Genomic DNA, 15,446 nt, shown 5'->3' with positions numbered 1-15,446 from the left:
AACCAAACAACAATGAAGGTAGGGTTATGAGGCCAAAAATGAAGGAAAAATATCCAAACATGTAGTGGACTATGAATTTCAATCAATATTTGTCAAGAACAGAGCCAATTGTAGTTTCCCAGGCATTTGAGACTTGCATCACAATTGATGCCATGTGCAATTTACTGACAAATGGTACTGGTCAAGGTTCAAACAAAGTTTGGCAAAAGACGTAAGATGTGCAAACTTCCTATTAATTTCGCATTGAATGGAAATGTAAGTCCATACGACAATCATGTTTTCGTGACATGTATATACTATTATCACCTAGTAAAGAAGGCAATCATGAAAATGTAAATGATCCAAATATGGGGCAAAGTTTGAATTGTCCTTGGGTTTAGAATTATATAGAACTTCTGCATAACGGTAATATACAACTTGTGGTCTCTTATTCTATTATTTCATGAAGACAAATGAATATATGACTCTATATTTACATAACGCATTTGACTTGAGTAAGATGAATTTAAAAGAAATAAACAGTAACATCTTTCTCTGTTTTTGTCTTTCCACATTCTACACAGATTTACACACCTAGTTTCATGACACACATTACAAAATTGGCAGGTACAGAATGGAAGAAATCTCGACGGGTACTCATGATGGTTTTACTTAACCTCGGAGCAATTATTAGGGCCTACAGGTTCCTTCAAGCAATCAGATATTGCCATGACTGCTGCTTCAATAGATGCATCCTCTCCCTGTTTCATGCAAATTTGTAATTAATTATTTTTTTTTTCCAACAGAAGCCACTATCATGGAAACAACCTTGTTAAATAAATATGACTACCAAACCAAGCAATAAAAAGACCATTCCACCTTCTCTTTCCAATAGAACATATTCCCGTACTTCCCAGCCAAACGACTCCAAAAGCTACGAGGTATATCTAGATCAACTGAAGCCCCCACATTGAAATTTAGTATATTTCCTGGTTAAAGAAACCCCTTTTCATCTAAATCATCCATGGCAGAGTAGTCAAAAACAGCATAAAATATACAAAAAAAAGAAAGCTTTACCAAAAGTGGGATCAGCAACAAAGACTATAGTTCTATCATCCACTTGCCAAAAATCCTTTATAGCCAAACCTGCAACAAAAATTGATTGGTTCATATTGAAGTAACACAGGAAACCAAATTATGGGCTACAAAATGTGAAGCTTACCCGGTGTGTCAGGATAATTCTGGGCCAGAACTCTCAGCTTGAATCCAGTATCCTTCTCAATGTCATCAATCTCTTGGGCAAGTCTTTTCTCCTGCAAAATTGACCCATTTAAACACATTGAAACAACAGGAAGAAGGAAATGATTAAAAATGCTAAAAACAAAATAATAATAATAATAATAATAAAACAGAGAGAAGGCAGAAACCTGGCCATCAGAGAGAAAGCCGGCAACGTCAATGACGGGACTAAACTCTTTGGGAAGCAGTTCTGGCTTGTTTACCCCTTCTTTTGCTGACAATAAAAGATTGCATTTTTTTTTCTTTCTCAGTTTGGTGAAAAAATAATCAAAAGTGAGATACAAATTTTGCTTATTTTAAGGAGATGCGGTTGTTTTGAACAATAACTTGCCTGCAAGTACTGCAAGAGAAAAGCCGAACGTGATAGCTCCTGAGAGAGCTAAACTCAACGATTTGGATCCAAAGTCTCTGATCCACTTGCTGGGTTTCGTTGGAGACAGATGAGACGACGACGTTATAGGTGGCTTTGTCAATGCATGACGCGAAGTCACTTGGAATGAAAAAGGTGTTTGCAGATAAGCCATGTCTCTTTGCAGCTCAATCTGGATTCTGATCCTCCGGATAACGAAGATTACTATCACCCCCTTTTGGGTGTGTACTTTTCAGTTCTAAGCGTTTCAAGGCGCGTGAAATATAACCGCACAAATATTCTTCAGCGTTTACTGTCAAAATTGGAAGATTGTTGAGGCTTGTTAGAGCATGTTACATAGAATGGCCATTGGTTTATCCAAAATTTTTTTTACCGTATCAGATGGAATAAAGTTATGCAAAACATGTGAGATGGCCCCAAAAAAAAAAAAAAACTGTCCAATTTTGTAAAAAGTTTATTAGAGGAGTTATAAGTTCCAACATATTCTCTATAATCTTTCCTCCTCAATTCATAATTTTTTCTTCCTTCTCTTTCCTCTCATCTCCTCTCTCAATATGCCTAAATTTTAGTATTTGACGTAGAAAACGTTATTTATACAACCGGGGTAAAAATAGGATTTGTTAACATCCTTATATATATATATATATATATATATATATATTCAGATTTTATTATGGAATGACATTAGAGGCTGAAGTTTATGGTTAACTTCCATTTATTTTGGTTTTGGTTTTGGTCTTCTTACCTAAAAGCATGCAAAACGCAAGGAATAATAGCTCTACTCAAAGAATATGGTATTCGTGCTTGTGTATTACAATTCATAGTGTGTTTATATCCCTTCCTAGTTTTCAGTAAGAGCTCCATTATTTGCTTTTTAAAACACAAAACGAAGATGCTAAGATGAGATAATAACAAAATAAAGAACGCTTATATCTTGTCTTTCCCCCCAGGCTAAATACGAATTCAAGATCCTGTATAATAAGCAAAGAAAGGGGCAAGACCTTCGATCGTGCATTATGGACATATGGAAATGACGAGCATGTGAGGGGTGCAGGAATAGAACACAACTCTTCAATTTTGTGCCACAGGGGTTTTCTCTCGGTTATCTTTAGTATGCATATAACGTTGTATTATACACATACATCTTCCATTAAAAAATAGATAGTAACTTCACCATCCACAAGGATCGCAAAAATCTATAATAAACCTGTCCTCCAATTCCAAACAAACCATTTCCACCCAGCATTACAATTTTTGCAACAAAACTTAATGGCACGCAATTCACCTGCATTGTTTAGGCCTCCAAAAACCAAAACCAAGAGCAAGATAGTGATAATATTAAAAATTTTCTTAGTTTCAGGATATCAGAGTTGTGTTTTTTTATAGATTTCAGAAATTAAAGGCTATAACGAGTTGCATTGATCTAAAAAAATTCATAACCAAACGGTAGAGTAAAGCATAAGCATGCCTATGCAAACTGAACACTTAAGGGAAATAAACAGGCCAGTTGAAATAGTAGGAGTCTCGGAGGTCCTTGTCCATGTACTGGTTCCACTGCAACCACAAAAATTTCAATGACAAAATGGCTAACATATACTAAAGCACTGAAAAGCATAAGTCTAAACACAACATAATACTCAGATAGGGAACTGCGAAGTATGAGACAAACCCACAATCAAAACTATTCTGGGTCACTGAAAAAGTTTGGGTTTTTACTAGTGTCAAAGATTGTACCTTGAATTTATATGGCTGCCCTTTCTTCATGGCCTTCTTCCAGTGATACTGCTCGAATAACATTGCTTTGTCATGCCAACTGCAAGCAATTCAGATAGTGAGCCAGAAACCAGAAAAAAAAATTTTCAAAATGGCAGCAAACAAGGTTAAAGCAAAAAAAAACAGAAACAAGCAGCAAAACAGCAAAATGGGAAAAACTGATAACATGGAGAATAATGGAATATGAACCTTAAATTTATCTAGGAAATATTACCATTGCACAACCCAAATAAAATAAAAAAAAAAAACACAAAAACAAAGGGTTTGCATTTGCGCAAAGCAATTTAACAGGAAAAATTAAACCCTAAAAAATTAGAAATTTGAGGAGCAAAACGAGTAAAAGCAAGGGAGTTGAGTAGGGCGGTACTTCATTTGATTGGAGAGCTGCCACATGTAAGGATTGAAAAAGGTGAGGACGGAGAAAGCAGCCGACCCGATCCATATGTTCACGAATCGGTCTGCGTCGGCGTGTGGAACTCCCGGGTCTCCTCTGTATGCATTTCCAAAGTACTTCTCCATCTCTCTCTCACTCTCTCTCTTTCTCTCTTCTTCTCTCGGCTCTCGCTTTTTCTTATCCTGTTCTGTTGTGTAACATCTTTGTTTTCAACGTCAAGGCCGGGCCTAATTGGGCCTGACCTTTCAAGTGAAGTTCCGTCCAGCCTAAAAAGAAAACTAAAAGCCCAATAATTTGGCCCAACGTAACAGATACTAGCGAGTAGGAAACAAAATCATACTCGCGCAAGTAGACGGGTAGGAGTGGGACTGTGATTGGTTAAGGGAGTTTACTAATAAAACTCTATAAATAAAGCCCACATCTCCTCCATGTTTTGGCTCACCGAACTATAATCTTCTGTAATTTTCCACATCTCCGATCTACTTCCTAGGGTCTTGCAAGGGTTTATCTTCAATCTTTTTCTTTTTTCTTATTATTATTATTATTTTTTTTTTTCGAATTCTCGGATTCCCTCTCTTTCTCTCTCGCTTCTTTTCGCTTCCCCAATTCTCTCGCTCATCAAAACCCTAGCAACCTCTGCGTCGTCCGGGGCTTTGCGCTTTTGTCTTTGGCGTTTGCGATGCTTTTCCCTATCTCTTCCAAACTTTGTTCTTTTTTACGCTGAAGTTCGTTAATCACTGGTAGGGCTCGAAAGATTTGTTTCTTCTCGCCAGTTTCTTGAATCTTGTGGCTTCTCTTTCACTTCCGCTTCGTGCACTGGAAATTTTTTCACTCTAGGGTTTCTCGGTAACTGCTGAGAATTTCTCTCTTCCTTTCCCTCGTTTGTCTCTGTTTGGTTGTCTGGAAAAAAGGTTTAAAGGTGGGAAATTTAGAGAAGCGGAAGTTGGATTTTGGTTAATTTAGGGACGTTGGGAAGCTTAATTTTCTCACTGGGTTCATCTGGCTTAGTGGAGGTTTGCAGCGCGCTGGTTTTAGTAAGGTTAATGATGCGGGTTCAAGAAATAGATAAATGATATGAGAATTTGAATATGAGCCATGCAGATGCGAATGGTACGAGAGTGAATGAACAGCGAGGAGGCAATAAGTCACAAAGACCTGGAGACGATGATTTTGGACGGGCGGTTTCAAGGGTTGCAGTGGCGCAGATTTGTGAGAGCGTCGGGTTTCAGAGCTCCAAGGAGTCTGCATTGGATGCTCTCGCTGATATTGCAATCAAATACCTCTGTGACTTAGGAAAATTGGCGAATTTTTATGCCAGTTTGACTGGCAGAACAGAGTGCAATGTGTTTGATATCATTAGAGGGTTGGAGGATTTGGAGGCATCGCAAGGATTTCCAGGTGCTGCGGATGTTAACCGTTGTCTTGCAGGGTCTGGCACAGTAGAGGAAATTGTTTCATATGTTGGTTCTGCCGAGGAGATTCCATTTGCTCAGCCGGTGCCGCGGTTTCCGGTGATCAAGAGTCGTAGCTTAATTCCAAGTTTTGTAGAAATGGGTGAAACACCCCCTGCCCAGCATATTCCCATTTGGTTACCAGCTTTCCCTGATCCCCATACCTATATTCACACACCCATGTGGCATGAGAGGAGCTCAGATCCTCGTTCAGATAAGATTGAGCAAGCTAGACAGAGAAGAAAGGCAGAAAGGTCTTTGTTGAATTTGCAACAGCGGTTGGTCTGCAATGGGTCAGTGGGAACGTCTGCTGCTGCTCCAGTGTCCTTGGGCAATGAAGTAGCGGGATTGATGGGGGATGAAAGAAATCCATTGCTTGAACCGCCTTTGCAACCAGGAGAAAGAGATGTTTCTGCCGTTGTCTTACCTGCTAGGTTTTCAGATAATTTGACAGGAGAAAACCATGGTTCTGTGCTGGAGGCATTTGCACCTGCTATTGAAGCAGCGAAAAATGGGTTTTGTGATGATGGGGAAGACGAGAGAAGGGCTCTTCCTGACACGAGGCCTGCTGTTCATTTCAAGTTCAAAACTGGCAAGAAGTTTTTAGGCGAATGTTTGGATTTGAGCCTTCAGAAGGGTGTTGGCAGAGCTGCAAATTGGTTTGGAAGGGATGATGAAAGGGATGACAAGAAGAGGAGAGCTGAATATATTATTAGACATGCTATGGAAAATCCACAGGAACTCAACCAGTTGTAGATTAATTTTTCTGACCGACCTTTCTCATGGAAAGAGTCTTCTTAGAAGTTGCTATTAGAAATGGGCTTTGGCTGCTCAAAAGTTGGAAGAGTATGGTGCTATTCCTCTTTGGATAATTCAGTAGTTACTCGTAGTCTTTTTCTAACATTTTTTTTTCAGAGGCATGTGAATGATCTTATGTTACCGGGTCCTTAACTTGAGAACAATTCTTTTGTAATGAATTCCTTAGCCTTTTTCCCTTTTTCTTTTTTCGTTTTTCTACTCCCGTTTTCTATATTCTATATAAGTTTAGGGTATTCATGTGGCTTTTTGCTTGCCACTATCCTTTTTTTGTTTTTATTTTTATTTTTTATTTTTTTAAGGTTATGGATATGTTTCACAACTTCGCTCATGAATGCTTGACATACTTATGTATATAACAATTACAGCTACATTATGTTAACCCTGAAATTTGCATCATCTCATCTTCAAGAAAGCTAAATTTGCAATGTCAAGGAACAGATTTTATGTTGTGACCATCTTTCAACAGAGCATTGTATTGAATGGTTTGACCAATAGTAGTATTAGCATTAGCATTAACTTGTGTCAAAACCCAATGCAATTTCTTGCTTCATAATAAAAAACAGACCTTGGCAACATCGTCACATTCAAATCATTTAATTGTCATTGTTCTACATGCAAATTCCACGAGCAGGCTTATAGCTCCTCATAGGTGATCTGACAACAAGCAAAACTGCACCGACATTATAAAACTACTGGACCAAGTTAAGAGACAAAGACACGAATATTTTGTTTAAAAGCTACATACCACTGTAATGAGAAAAAAGCTAAATCCAAAACAACTAAAACAAGGGGCGAAGCAGCTATGATGATTTGCAAACGTAACGCTTTTTCTTTTCAAAGCTAAAACTGATGGTAAGCGGTGCTCCCCTCAGAAAGACACCAGGAAGACCCCTTACTTGATTTCACAGACTTCAATGTTTCAGCTTCAAATCCAAATCAAGGGGAAATGCTTTGCCACGATGGTTGAAAATCATAAAATCTAGGTTGGCTGGTAGAGAAACTATCCTGCATTCCACAACTCACAGATTTGGATATCAATGTCTTATTCATCTGATATATTTACATGAGTATAATCATATACAAGAATAAAATACAAAATGCAATATCTGGTGTATTCATTACTTGTTCATCCTTTAAAAGAACTGTGTGTAGCAGCCTATACTTGCACGCCAAGTATATCAAAGAATTATTGATACCCATTTAAATATTGGTATAAATGTATTCCATGTTTCACTCTTGCAACAAAACAAAGATGCCTCTTTACTAAAACCAAAAAAATCAAACTTCCATTATTTTTTGAACAGGCAATTGTGTCATGATCATACCACTAAAATATTGTATCTTACAATTACTATGAGCCGTTGCCCAAATTTAATGAGGGAAGACGAGGGGTAAATCAATGAATGACCTTAGTAATAAAAATAAAACCAAAAACTAATACAAGCAAGGAGCAACCAACAGGTTGTAAAATTAAATGTTAACACGTAATATAGGTGGTCTTAGCAATTCATTTGATAAGACAGAATTTGATTACAAAATGCAAATTATAAGATTGAAGAAGATATTATCATTTAAAATTGTAAAGAGAATGTCATTTACAATGAATTAAATTGATTGGAGATGATACTATATATTTGATTAGCTTCCAGTTATAGGGACCAAAATAAAACCTGTTATAACAGAAACACAAGGGAAGTTATGCCATGACCAATGACTATTACTAAATAAATGGTCATGGGGAGGTCAAAACAAGTTAAAACCAGCATGCAATAGTCCAATTAGCAACTCTAATACTAGTATAATAGAAGCTAGAACCCCTTCTACTACCATTTATCTTTTGCAAAACTCAACCACACATGCAGAAAAGCAGGCGTTTTGAGTATTCATACATGGAACTAAGGTTTCATTATATTCTAAATATCTCTGTCGAGTATGCAAAAAACAAAGCAGATATCCAAACCTCACTACTATTAGAAACAGCACCCAAAAAAAAAAAAAAAAAAAAAAAAAAAGAACTGTCCGTCTATTTCTAATTCGAGCCAGATTTTCACAGAGCACAAGGTTAAACTACCAAAACTTCGGTTTTTGGGAGTAACACATCCCACAGTATGAATTAAACTGCTCTAACGTCAATGCACCCAAGCTGCAATTGAATCTTTTGACCAAAACAAACTTTTAACTTCTTATTACAGACACTGAATTTCATTCAACACAACTATAATCCAAGTTGAGGAGACAAAACCCATACCTATTCTCGTCAGCATAAGGGTGTATTGAGAGGAAATTGCCGGGAACGGTAAGCGCCGCCCACATACAGACCGCGAATCCTAAAAGCAGTTCAATTACCACCTGTATTTTACACACAAAAAAAAAAAAAAAAAAAAACCTAAACCATAAGCACCAAAAGCTTTATAAATGAAATCAGACCCATCAACCAAAAAGCTCTAATGCTTACATTCATGGGAGGTCCTGAAAACTCTTCCTCCATAATCTTTAACAACCCTCTATCTACAACCAGGGTAAAAATAAAACAAATAAAGAAAACCAATCAAACCGACCTCGTTAAAAGCAAACCCAACATAGATGAGAGAATGGAAAAATTGAATTCAACATAAAGACTTCAAATTTCTAATTCGTTGATCCAAATACATACATATAATTGCATTGGATGTATATGTATATGCATGTATTCAGGACTTACATTGGATGGTTGAATAAGCGGCATGAGCGAGGATTAGAACTCCAAAAACGCCAACCGCAAAGCCCAGACCCATTTTAACGGAAATCCTCTTGAAGCTTACCGATCTCCGGCCGGAAACAACTCCGGAATGGGTTTCCACGGCGGTTGAGGGTGAAGGGCACGACTTTGTCTGCCTAGATCGTCTCGCCTCGAGTATGTAAACCTCCAAGAACCAAAGTGCGTGGTATAACACTACGAGCTTTCATTTTGGTGATTTAGACGAGGAGAGAAAACGACGTCGTGAGCAAAGCAAATTCAAAGAATAATATAAACCTTTTTTTATTAAGTTCTTAATTATAGTAATTATTATTATTATTTTTTTACCCCTTTTTTTGACAGAAATTAGTTATTATTTATTGCTTGTTGTTTATCATGTTTATTTATTTATTTTTTCGCCCAAAAAAAAAAAAAAAAAAAGAATAAACAAATCTTGAGACCTTTTAAGGAAGAGTGCAGTTTTGTAATCTCTGCCAATTGAAGCACACATTCAGTGGAAGAAGATGAACGACCGATTGGGAAGCCAAGCCTTCGGAGCTTCTACTTGAGATTCTGAGCTCCAAGTTAGCCTTTCTTTCCTGTTTCCTTATAGTTGCTTCAATATTCACTGGCTGACACTGATATACACTTCTCTTTCAGCAAATTCAAGCAAGCGAAAGAGGAAAAAAGAAATGGGTCTGCTTCTGAAGCCACTCCAAGAAACTCTGTGTTTTAGCAAATTTAGTAGAAACGACTGTTGGCCCAAGTTTCAGCTCAACAAACCGTGTTGGTTAATTGGAGAGTGTGCCTATCTTCTGAAACGACACAATATAAAGTCATCCTTGCGAGGTTCTTATTTAAACCAAATAATAGTCTTGCAAAAATGTTTCTACTTTTATGAATATATTTTAAGTTTCAAAAGTTAATTCTTTGCAGGCAATTGGGAGGCAGTCAATCACGTTGAGAGCTCACTTAAACATAAGGTACTAATACCACAATGCTTGTTCGTAGGTTGGAATTAGTATTAATCTGAGAACTGGGTATTGGCCTTAGGACTCTGATGTCTTTCCAGACGTACAAGCTCTTAGAAAATTTCCCAAGGAGGAGCTCCATGCAAAAGTTGTCTTGGTCAGGTTTGATTCTACCATTTTGCTTTCCAAAGGTGCTGATCAAAATGTTCAGTTAGCCTCCAATGCTTTCTTCACCATTAAGTACTTACTAGAAGCTGGAGCTAAAGTAATTCTAGTGAGTGAATGGTCTGTAAAAAATAATTTGAAACTCTTTGCTGCAGAGCCTGTCGCAGGTATTGTATCAAAAAGCATTCCTTTTGAACTATTCCGGTTTCAGTTTAGATAGCGTCTATTATAGTTTATTGTTCTTTGTCTGCCTGATTTTATGATGCTTATATTCTCGGTCTTGCAGATTTCTTGTCATCTGTTCTTCACCATAAAGTTGTTCCTGTACGATGCATTTCCTCTGAAATGCTTTCAAATATGGAAAGCATGGAGAAAGCAGATATTTTTCTTCTTGATAATCTTTCAGAGTTCAAAGAGGAAGTTGCTAATTGTGCAAAATTTTCTGAATCATTGGCATCTGGAGTTGATATCTTTGTTAATGACTCCTTTTCCCAGTCTCATAAAATTCTTGCATCCACTGTTGGTGTTACTCGCTTCTGCTATGCTAGTTTAGCTGGATTTCATTTCGAGCATAGCCTATGTCAACTCAAAAAGGCCACAAAAAATGAAAACAAACCTTATGTGGCAATTGTATGTCTTTACTGCTACCATGCTATTAAAGCTATTTCCTTAATTATACAGAGCTTTTTATACTTCCATTGAGGCTTGCCAGCTGGCACTACTTGAGCTAAGTTGTAATCTTTCACTTTCTAATTGTAATGTGTTTCAAAATGCAGATTGGAGGAGGTAAACTCCTTGATAAAGCAACTGCCTTGCATTTTTTGGCTTCCAGATGTGATGGATTAGTGTTTGTTGGAATGATGTCTTTTCAAATAATGAAGGCTTTAGGGCTATCTGTTCCTTTGAATTTGGTTGAACATGGGGCACTTAAGGAAGCTTTAAATATAGTCCAGTTTGCACAAGGTCGAAATGTACAAATTCTATATCCGAAGGACTTTTGGTGCAAGAATGATCGTTTTCCAAGGCAATTTGAGATTTTCCCTGCTCATGGTATTTTGGATGGTGAGATTGCACTTGTTAGATCCTGAATGTGATGTACTTTGATTTCTTACCAATATGTTTTCTCGCTTATGTCCTATAATTATCTGAAGTATGCCTCTGTCTGCTCTTGGCATTTCAGAAACTTGTTTAATTTTGGACTGTTACATTGATCATTTTAGCTTATTTTTAAAATTGTCTTGTTATCTTTCGCTAATATTATATTACTATTTGGTTGTAAGTGGTAACATTTGAAAACAACTTTGATGCTTGTGTGCAAGTTGTTTCATATATATATATATATATATACATTCCCCTTAAACATCAAGTCTTATGTTTTTTTTATGTTTTGAGGTGTAGTTCTACGCATAACTTCAAGATGATAAAAGTCTGATATTTGGATTTTTCATCTTATATTTTTCTTATTTTAGGGTGGGTGCCTGTTGATATTGGACCCGTATCTTTGGGTGAAATCAACTCCTTGCTTACAAAATGCAAGGTAAATCCGAAAGAAAACATGTTATAAGGTAACATAATGATTGTGTAGCTTTCCAAATACCATTCACTATTTCATTTAGAAATTGAGAGTTTTAGGAGTCATAAAGATACTAGGTTTAAAATTTTGTGTAGTGTTGGTACACTGATGTATTTGCCCACTTATTTTTAGATTATGATTGAATAATTCATCTTGAAGTCATTTGTAATTTATTTCATGACACTTTTGCAGTATAAGAATTTATTTACTGATTTGTTTCAAATATCTTTGCAACTTGATTTTTATTGCTTCTTTTTTCATAGTCAGTCTTGCCTGATGCCTAATATGCGTTTCAGAAAATTATATGGATTGGTCCAGTGAAATTCCACAAGGCTGGCTGCACCAGTGGAGCATCTAAACTGGCTCAAATGCTTGATCAACTAAGTCGGAGCAACTGTGACATAACTGTCATTGGGAATATGGCATGTGAAGCAATGATGAAGGAATCTAGTTCAAACTCTGTTTTTAATATGGTTTTCAATGCTTCAGTTGTGTGGGAGTATTTCAAAAGAAGAAAACTTCCAGGAGTCATGGCCTTAGATAGGGTATGATTTATGTACTTTCACAAAATTTCACTGCTGTAAGAATAAGCCTACAAGACTGGCTGTTAAGTCATGCTGCAGACAAATTCAACATCCTGGTAGAATATTAATGGGAATAAATTGTTCAAAACTGCTTAAAATAGTTTCTTGGTGCAGGCATATCCTTATGATACTAGTTGGAAAGCTGCCTATTCTGATCCAGTTCAACCTTTGGCTGTTGATATTGGATGTGGTATGGCATTTCTTCTCATTTTCCATTACTATGTTTTAAAATTTCCTTAATATTTGTTCTAGATGTATATTGAAGCTAAAATGAAAGAACCAAGAAATGACATTCTTCTTGCATTTAGCAAATCTAGAAGTGAATGTCAAATTTTATAATCAGGTGCACAAACCAAGGACATGGATTTTCAATTACGATGGTTTAGCCACAGACATATTTTTTCAATTGTTAATAATTGCAATTGCTGTCTGTTTCTCCTCACTTTTGGATAATGAATGGCAGGGAATGGACTCTTTCTTATAGGAATGGCTAAAAGAAGGAAGGATTGGAATTTTCTTGGTCTGGAGATTAATGAAAAGGTTTTCTTCATTGGCATATGCACCCCCTTTGCTATAACTTTCATTAAATTAAGACTTTTTAACTTTTTTAACTTCTTCTTTTTTTATGTTTTTATTTATTTATTTTTTTTCCCCAGCTTGTAAAGCGCTGTCTAGATTCTGTCCAACAACTCGGTATAAGAAATGGGTAAGGTTTGTAACATTTACTGCCAAATATAGTAATGAAAGTATGATGAGTTTTATTCATGTTTTAACATTTTCTTGATGAACCTGAATGCTTGAATGGATCCATCCAGCATTTCTTTGTACTTGAGTTTTGATGTGTGATAATTGAGTGTTTCCATTTTGGTTTAAAGGCTGGAAAACTTAGCTGTTATTATTGATAAAGTCATGTGTTAAGAACAGTAAGTTCAACCATTAAACTTTTATAATTCTATGACATAAAGGGTGTTTTCCTCCTTTTCTTATAAAGAAAATAACACTGGTTACCGAAGATGTTTAGTATGATCAGGAGTAATACTAAATGAGAAGTCACGAGAAATACTTTCTTGTTGTAACTGTATTGATTTTCAATTTCACAAAGCCAGAAGGATTTCTTTATACTTTCTTCTAGCCATTGCTCATCATCAAAGCTATTTTCAGGCACTTCATTGCAACAAATGCTACATCGACATTCCGTTCTATAGTTTCCAGCTACCCTGGAAAGTTAGTTCTTGTGTCCATACAGGTAGATGCTGCGATTCTAAATGTTTTATTAACCGTAATAGTGGCTAATAGTGGCTTCTTATTTTATTTAAATATTGCCATTTCACATGTAGTGTCCAAATCCCGATTTCAACAAACCAGAACATAGATGGAGAATGCTGCAAAGGTCGTTAATAGAAGCAGTGGCAGAACTCCTTGTGCCTAACGGAAAGGTAATACTGCATAGGGTACCAACTTCTGTAAATTCCTTTTATTCATGTGACTAGAGTGCACCTCCGTTTGATCACCCCTTTCACTGCATTTCTATCCGCCGCAAGTAAGGGAACAGTATAATTTCAATATATAGTTTGACAGCAAACACCTAGAATGTTTAGGCAGGTGGGCTATTTTTACAAATTAAAAGAAATCATTGTTTTTCCCTCAAATTATATGACACTTCTGAACATTGCTAATGTGAGATTAGTTTTAGCCAGTAGCAGATGGGTCTCAGTTGGGTCATTTGCTCACATTTCCAGGTCTTTCTGCAGTCAGACATAGAATCAGTGTCAGTGAGAATGAGAGAAGAGTTCTTGAAATATGGAAAGGGAAAACTGCTTGTGCATGAAGAAAGCGGTGATGAAACTGATCAAGGATGGCTTAAGGAGAACCCATTTGGAGTAATGTCAGATTGGGAGCAACATGTTATAGATCGAGAAGCACCAATGTACAGATTAATGCTTTCCAAATCTGCAACTACTGATTGGAGTGGCTGATAATCTTCTTACTTGGAAGAGGTCGTTTGGGAAGAGAGTCTGTTCCCATTTGGCTAAGCCATGTTTTCATCCGATCATAATCTACCCATGAGATGCTCTGCAATTTTGTGATCTAATCACTTTTTTAATGGGAAAGCTTCAGTTTTGATTTCTACTAGCCTGGGCTCCACCTAAAGAATGGACATGGATTATTTTATTTTATTTTTTTAATGTTGGTGGAGAGCCATTAACAGATTGGTGGGAAGAGATTAGTGCTGTGTCTGGAATCCATTTGAAAAAGGTAATGGAAATGAATATGATATGATAAAAAGGCAATGCTTAATTGCAGGGATATTTCAATCTAGGCAATGTTTATACAGAGAGAGTTGGCAAGCTTCAATCTTTCCCATTAAACATCAATTTTATTTACTTTTTAGTTTCCTGTAACTTGATTAAGAATTTTGGAATCAATGTATTTTCTATAGATTTTCTTTTCTCGAGGAAAATGAAAAGTTCACGCTAAGCAAAGTGCACCTTGTAGTACCGTAACAAGTTTGGAAAAATTGTTGTCAACACTGCCTTAATTAATTGTCCAAAACTGGAGCTTTCTACACCCTTCCTTCAATATCTGCCAAATTCATTAATTTTATAATTGAGACACTTTTTTTTTTTTTTTTTTGTGTGTTTTGTTTTCACCCCCCAAAGAAAATGTGGCTCAGGAGAAAGGATGATTTTATCTATATATCTATATCTATATATATATATATATATGTTTTTCTTTTTTATTTTTGGATCTAAATAAAAAAAAATGAGTGGGATCTAAAAATGCCGTTGTCTCTTTTATGTTGAACTCTGTATGATTTACTAAACGAGGGAAAGAATACTGATTTGAACTCGTTCTTTTTATTTTATTTTTTTATTTTTTTATTTTACCATTGTTGAAAGTAACTCATCATTTCGACCACTTTTTGACAAAGTTTAAATAAATAGAGCACCCGTAATAATGACAGAGAAATGAATGCTTATAATAAAATACCAATACAGATATCAGTGAGAAAAATAATTACATAATTGACCCCAAAAAAAAAAAAAAGAAAAGAAAACCATGATATTTAGAGAATAAAATTCAATGCATTATGATAATTTTATTTTTTTTGGGTATTTTGATAGTTGTATATTTGAAATCATTTATGGTCCATAAGGTTGTCAACCCCATTTTGTAATTGGCCATGCTCTTCTTGCTGATTGACATTGCTGGCTTTCATAATATTTTAATGAAGTTTAGTTAATACGTATGAAACTTTTGTGCAAAATCATAGTTTATATGTTTGAGACTTTTATGCAAACTCATAGTTTATATGAACTTTGACTACCAATACTCACATAATTTCTACAAC

At 36.0% G+C, this 15,446-nt stretch overlaps 5 protein-coding genes across 8 annotated transcripts; 2 read left to right on the top strand and 3 right to left on the bottom strand.

Annotated features, from left to right (window-relative positions):
* Nucleotides 1-400: 400 nt before the first annotated feature.
* LOC107431888 (thylakoid lumenal 15.0 kDa protein 2, chloroplastic) lies at nucleotides 401-2,826 on the bottom strand. 2 transcript variants are annotated; one of them, XM_025079665.3, is made up of 7 exons: nucleotides 2,650-2,826; nucleotides 1,610-1,940; nucleotides 1,407-1,492; nucleotides 1,202-1,292; nucleotides 1,057-1,125; nucleotides 859-968; nucleotides 401-740 (listed from the first exon to the last, which is right to left on the bottom strand). In XM_025079665.3, the coding sequence occupies exons 2-7, from the start codon at nucleotides 1,800-1,802 to the stop codon at nucleotides 648-650; spliced, it is 642 nt and encodes a 213-aa protein (XP_024935433.1). In that variant the 5' UTR covers nucleotides 1,803-1,940; nucleotides 2,650-2,826; the 3' UTR covers nucleotides 401-647. The 2 variants fall into 2 exon arrangements, with proteins under 2 accessions (XP_024935433.1, XP_015898393.1); XM_016042907.4 differs by lacking the exon at nucleotides 2,650-2,826 and having other exon boundaries at nucleotides 1,610-2,050.
* A 139-nt stretch (nucleotides 2,827-2,965) lies between these two features.
* LOC107431910 (uncharacterized) lies at nucleotides 2,966-3,997 on the bottom strand. Its single transcript, XM_016042940.4, has 3 exons — nucleotides 3,789-3,997; nucleotides 3,383-3,461; nucleotides 2,966-3,202 (listed from the first exon to the last, which is right to left on the bottom strand). Exons 1-3 carry the CDS (start codon nucleotides 3,938-3,940, stop codon nucleotides 3,134-3,136), a joined length of 300 nt encoding a protein of 99 aa, XP_015898426.1. The 5' UTR covers nucleotides 3,941-3,997; the 3' UTR covers nucleotides 2,966-3,133.
* Nucleotides 3,998-4,236: 239 nt separating this feature from the next.
* LOC107431960 (transcription initiation factor TFIID subunit 8) lies at nucleotides 4,237-6,464 on the top strand. Its single transcript, XM_016043001.4, has one exon. It carries the CDS (start codon nucleotides 4,904-4,906, stop codon nucleotides 6,020-6,022), a length of 1,119 nt encoding a protein of 372 aa, XP_015898487.1. The 5' UTR covers nucleotides 4,237-4,903; the 3' UTR covers nucleotides 6,023-6,464.
* Nucleotides 6,465-6,635: 171 nt separating this feature from the next.
* Nucleotides 6,636-9,024, bottom strand: LOC107431961 (membrane magnesium transporter). 2 transcript variants are annotated; one of them, XR_007238414.2, is made up of 5 exons: nucleotides 8,787-9,024; nucleotides 8,541-8,593; nucleotides 8,334-8,434; nucleotides 6,831-7,090; nucleotides 6,636-6,755 (listed from the first exon to the last, which is right to left on the bottom strand). XR_007238414.2 is itself a non-coding variant. In XM_016043002.4 (4 exons), the coding sequence occupies exons 1-4, from the start codon at nucleotides 8,857-8,859 to the stop codon at nucleotides 6,997-6,999; spliced, it is 321 nt and encodes a 106-aa protein (XP_015898488.1). In that variant the 5' UTR covers nucleotides 8,860-9,024; the 3' UTR covers nucleotides 6,636-6,996. The 2 variants fall into 2 exon arrangements, 1 of the variants encoding a protein (XP_015898488.1); XM_016043002.4 differs by having other exon boundaries at nucleotides 6,636-7,090.
* A 198-nt stretch (nucleotides 9,025-9,222) lies between these two features.
* LOC107431911 (phosphoglycerate kinase, cytosolic) lies at nucleotides 9,223-14,442 on the top strand. Of its 2 annotated transcripts, none has more exons than XM_025079654.3 (14): nucleotides 9,223-9,385; nucleotides 9,462-9,650; nucleotides 9,738-9,784; nucleotides 9,855-10,104; nucleotides 10,224-10,567; nucleotides 10,714-10,999; nucleotides 11,407-11,474; nucleotides 11,807-12,055; nucleotides 12,209-12,284; nucleotides 12,558-12,634; nucleotides 12,751-12,800; nucleotides 13,256-13,340; nucleotides 13,432-13,530; nucleotides 13,846-14,442. In XM_025079654.3, the coding sequence occupies exons 2-14, from the start codon at nucleotides 9,494-9,496 to the stop codon at nucleotides 14,068-14,070; spliced, it is 2,013 nt and encodes a 670-aa protein (XP_024935422.3). In that variant the 5' UTR covers nucleotides 9,223-9,385; nucleotides 9,462-9,493; the 3' UTR covers nucleotides 14,071-14,442. The 2 variants fall into 2 exon arrangements, with proteins under 2 accessions (XP_024935422.3, XP_015898427.3); XM_016042941.4 differs by having other exon boundaries at nucleotides 9,224-9,385; nucleotides 13,834-14,442.
* The last annotated feature ends 1,004 nt before the right edge of the window (nucleotides 14,443-15,446 follow it).

This window comes from Ziziphus jujuba, chromosome 11 (assembly GCF_031755915.1).
Source record: "Ziziphus jujuba cultivar Dongzao chromosome 11, ASM3175591v1".
NCBI lineage: Eukaryota > Viridiplantae > Streptophyta > Magnoliopsida > Rosales > Rhamnaceae > Ziziphus > Ziziphus jujuba.
This window is presented reverse-complemented; position numbering and strand designations above follow the sequence as displayed.

Excerpts from the sequence above, each read along its gene's own strand:
- LOC107431888 (XM_025079665.3), bottom strand. The coding sequence starts at position 1,802 with ATGGCTTATCTGCAAACACCTTTTTCATTCCAAGTGACTTCGCGTCAT. Across the intron at positions 1,493-1,609 it reads TTCTCTTGCAGTACTTGCAG|CAAAAGAAGGGGTAAACAAG; the intron begins GCAAGTTATTGT and ends TTTTATTGTCAG. Across the intron at positions 1,126-1,201 it reads GAATTATCCTGACACACCGG|GTTTGGCTATAAAGGATTTT; the intron begins GTAAGCTTCACA and ends TTTTTGTTGCAG.
- LOC107431910 (XM_016042940.4), bottom strand. The coding sequence starts at position 3,940 with ATGGAGAAGTACTTTGGAAATGCATACAGAGGAGACCCGGGAGTTCCA. Across the intron at positions 3,462-3,788 it reads CAGCTCTCCAATCAAATGAA|TTGGCATGACAAAGCAATGT; the intron begins GTACCGCCCTAC and ends AATTGCTTGCAG. Across the intron at positions 3,203-3,382 it reads GGCAGCCATATAAATTCAAG|TGGAACCAGTACATGGACAA; the intron begins GTACAATCTTTG and ends TTGTGGTTGCAG.
- LOC107431960 (XM_016043001.4), top strand. The coding sequence starts at position 4,904 with ATGAGCCATGCAGATGCGAATGGTACGAGAGTGAATGAACAGCGAGGA.
- LOC107431961 (XM_016043002.4), bottom strand. The coding sequence starts at position 8,859 with ATGGGTCTGGGCTTTGCGGTTGGCGTTTTTGGAGTTCTAATCCTCGCT. Across the intron at positions 8,594-8,786 it reads CGCTTATTCAACCATCCAAT|ATAGAGGGTTGTTAAAGATT; the intron begins GTAAGTCCTGAA and ends CCCTGGTTGTAG. Across the intron at positions 7,091-8,333 it reads CCTTATGCTGACGAGAATAG|GATAGTTTCTCTACCAGCCA; the intron begins GTATGGGTTTTG and ends TGTGGAATGCAG.
- LOC107431911 (XM_016042941.4), top strand. The coding sequence starts at position 9,494 with ATGGGTCTGCTTCTGAAGCCACTCCAAGAAACTCTGTGTTTTAGCAAA. Across the intron at positions 10,105-10,223 it reads TGCTGCAGAGCCTGTCGCAG|ATTTCTTGTCATCTGTTCTT; the intron begins GTATTGTATCAA and ends TCGGTCTTGCAG. Across the intron at positions 12,635-12,750 it reads GTCTGGAGATTAATGAAAAG|CTTGTAAAGCGCTGTCTAGA; the intron begins GTTTTCTTCATT and ends TTTTTTCCCCAG.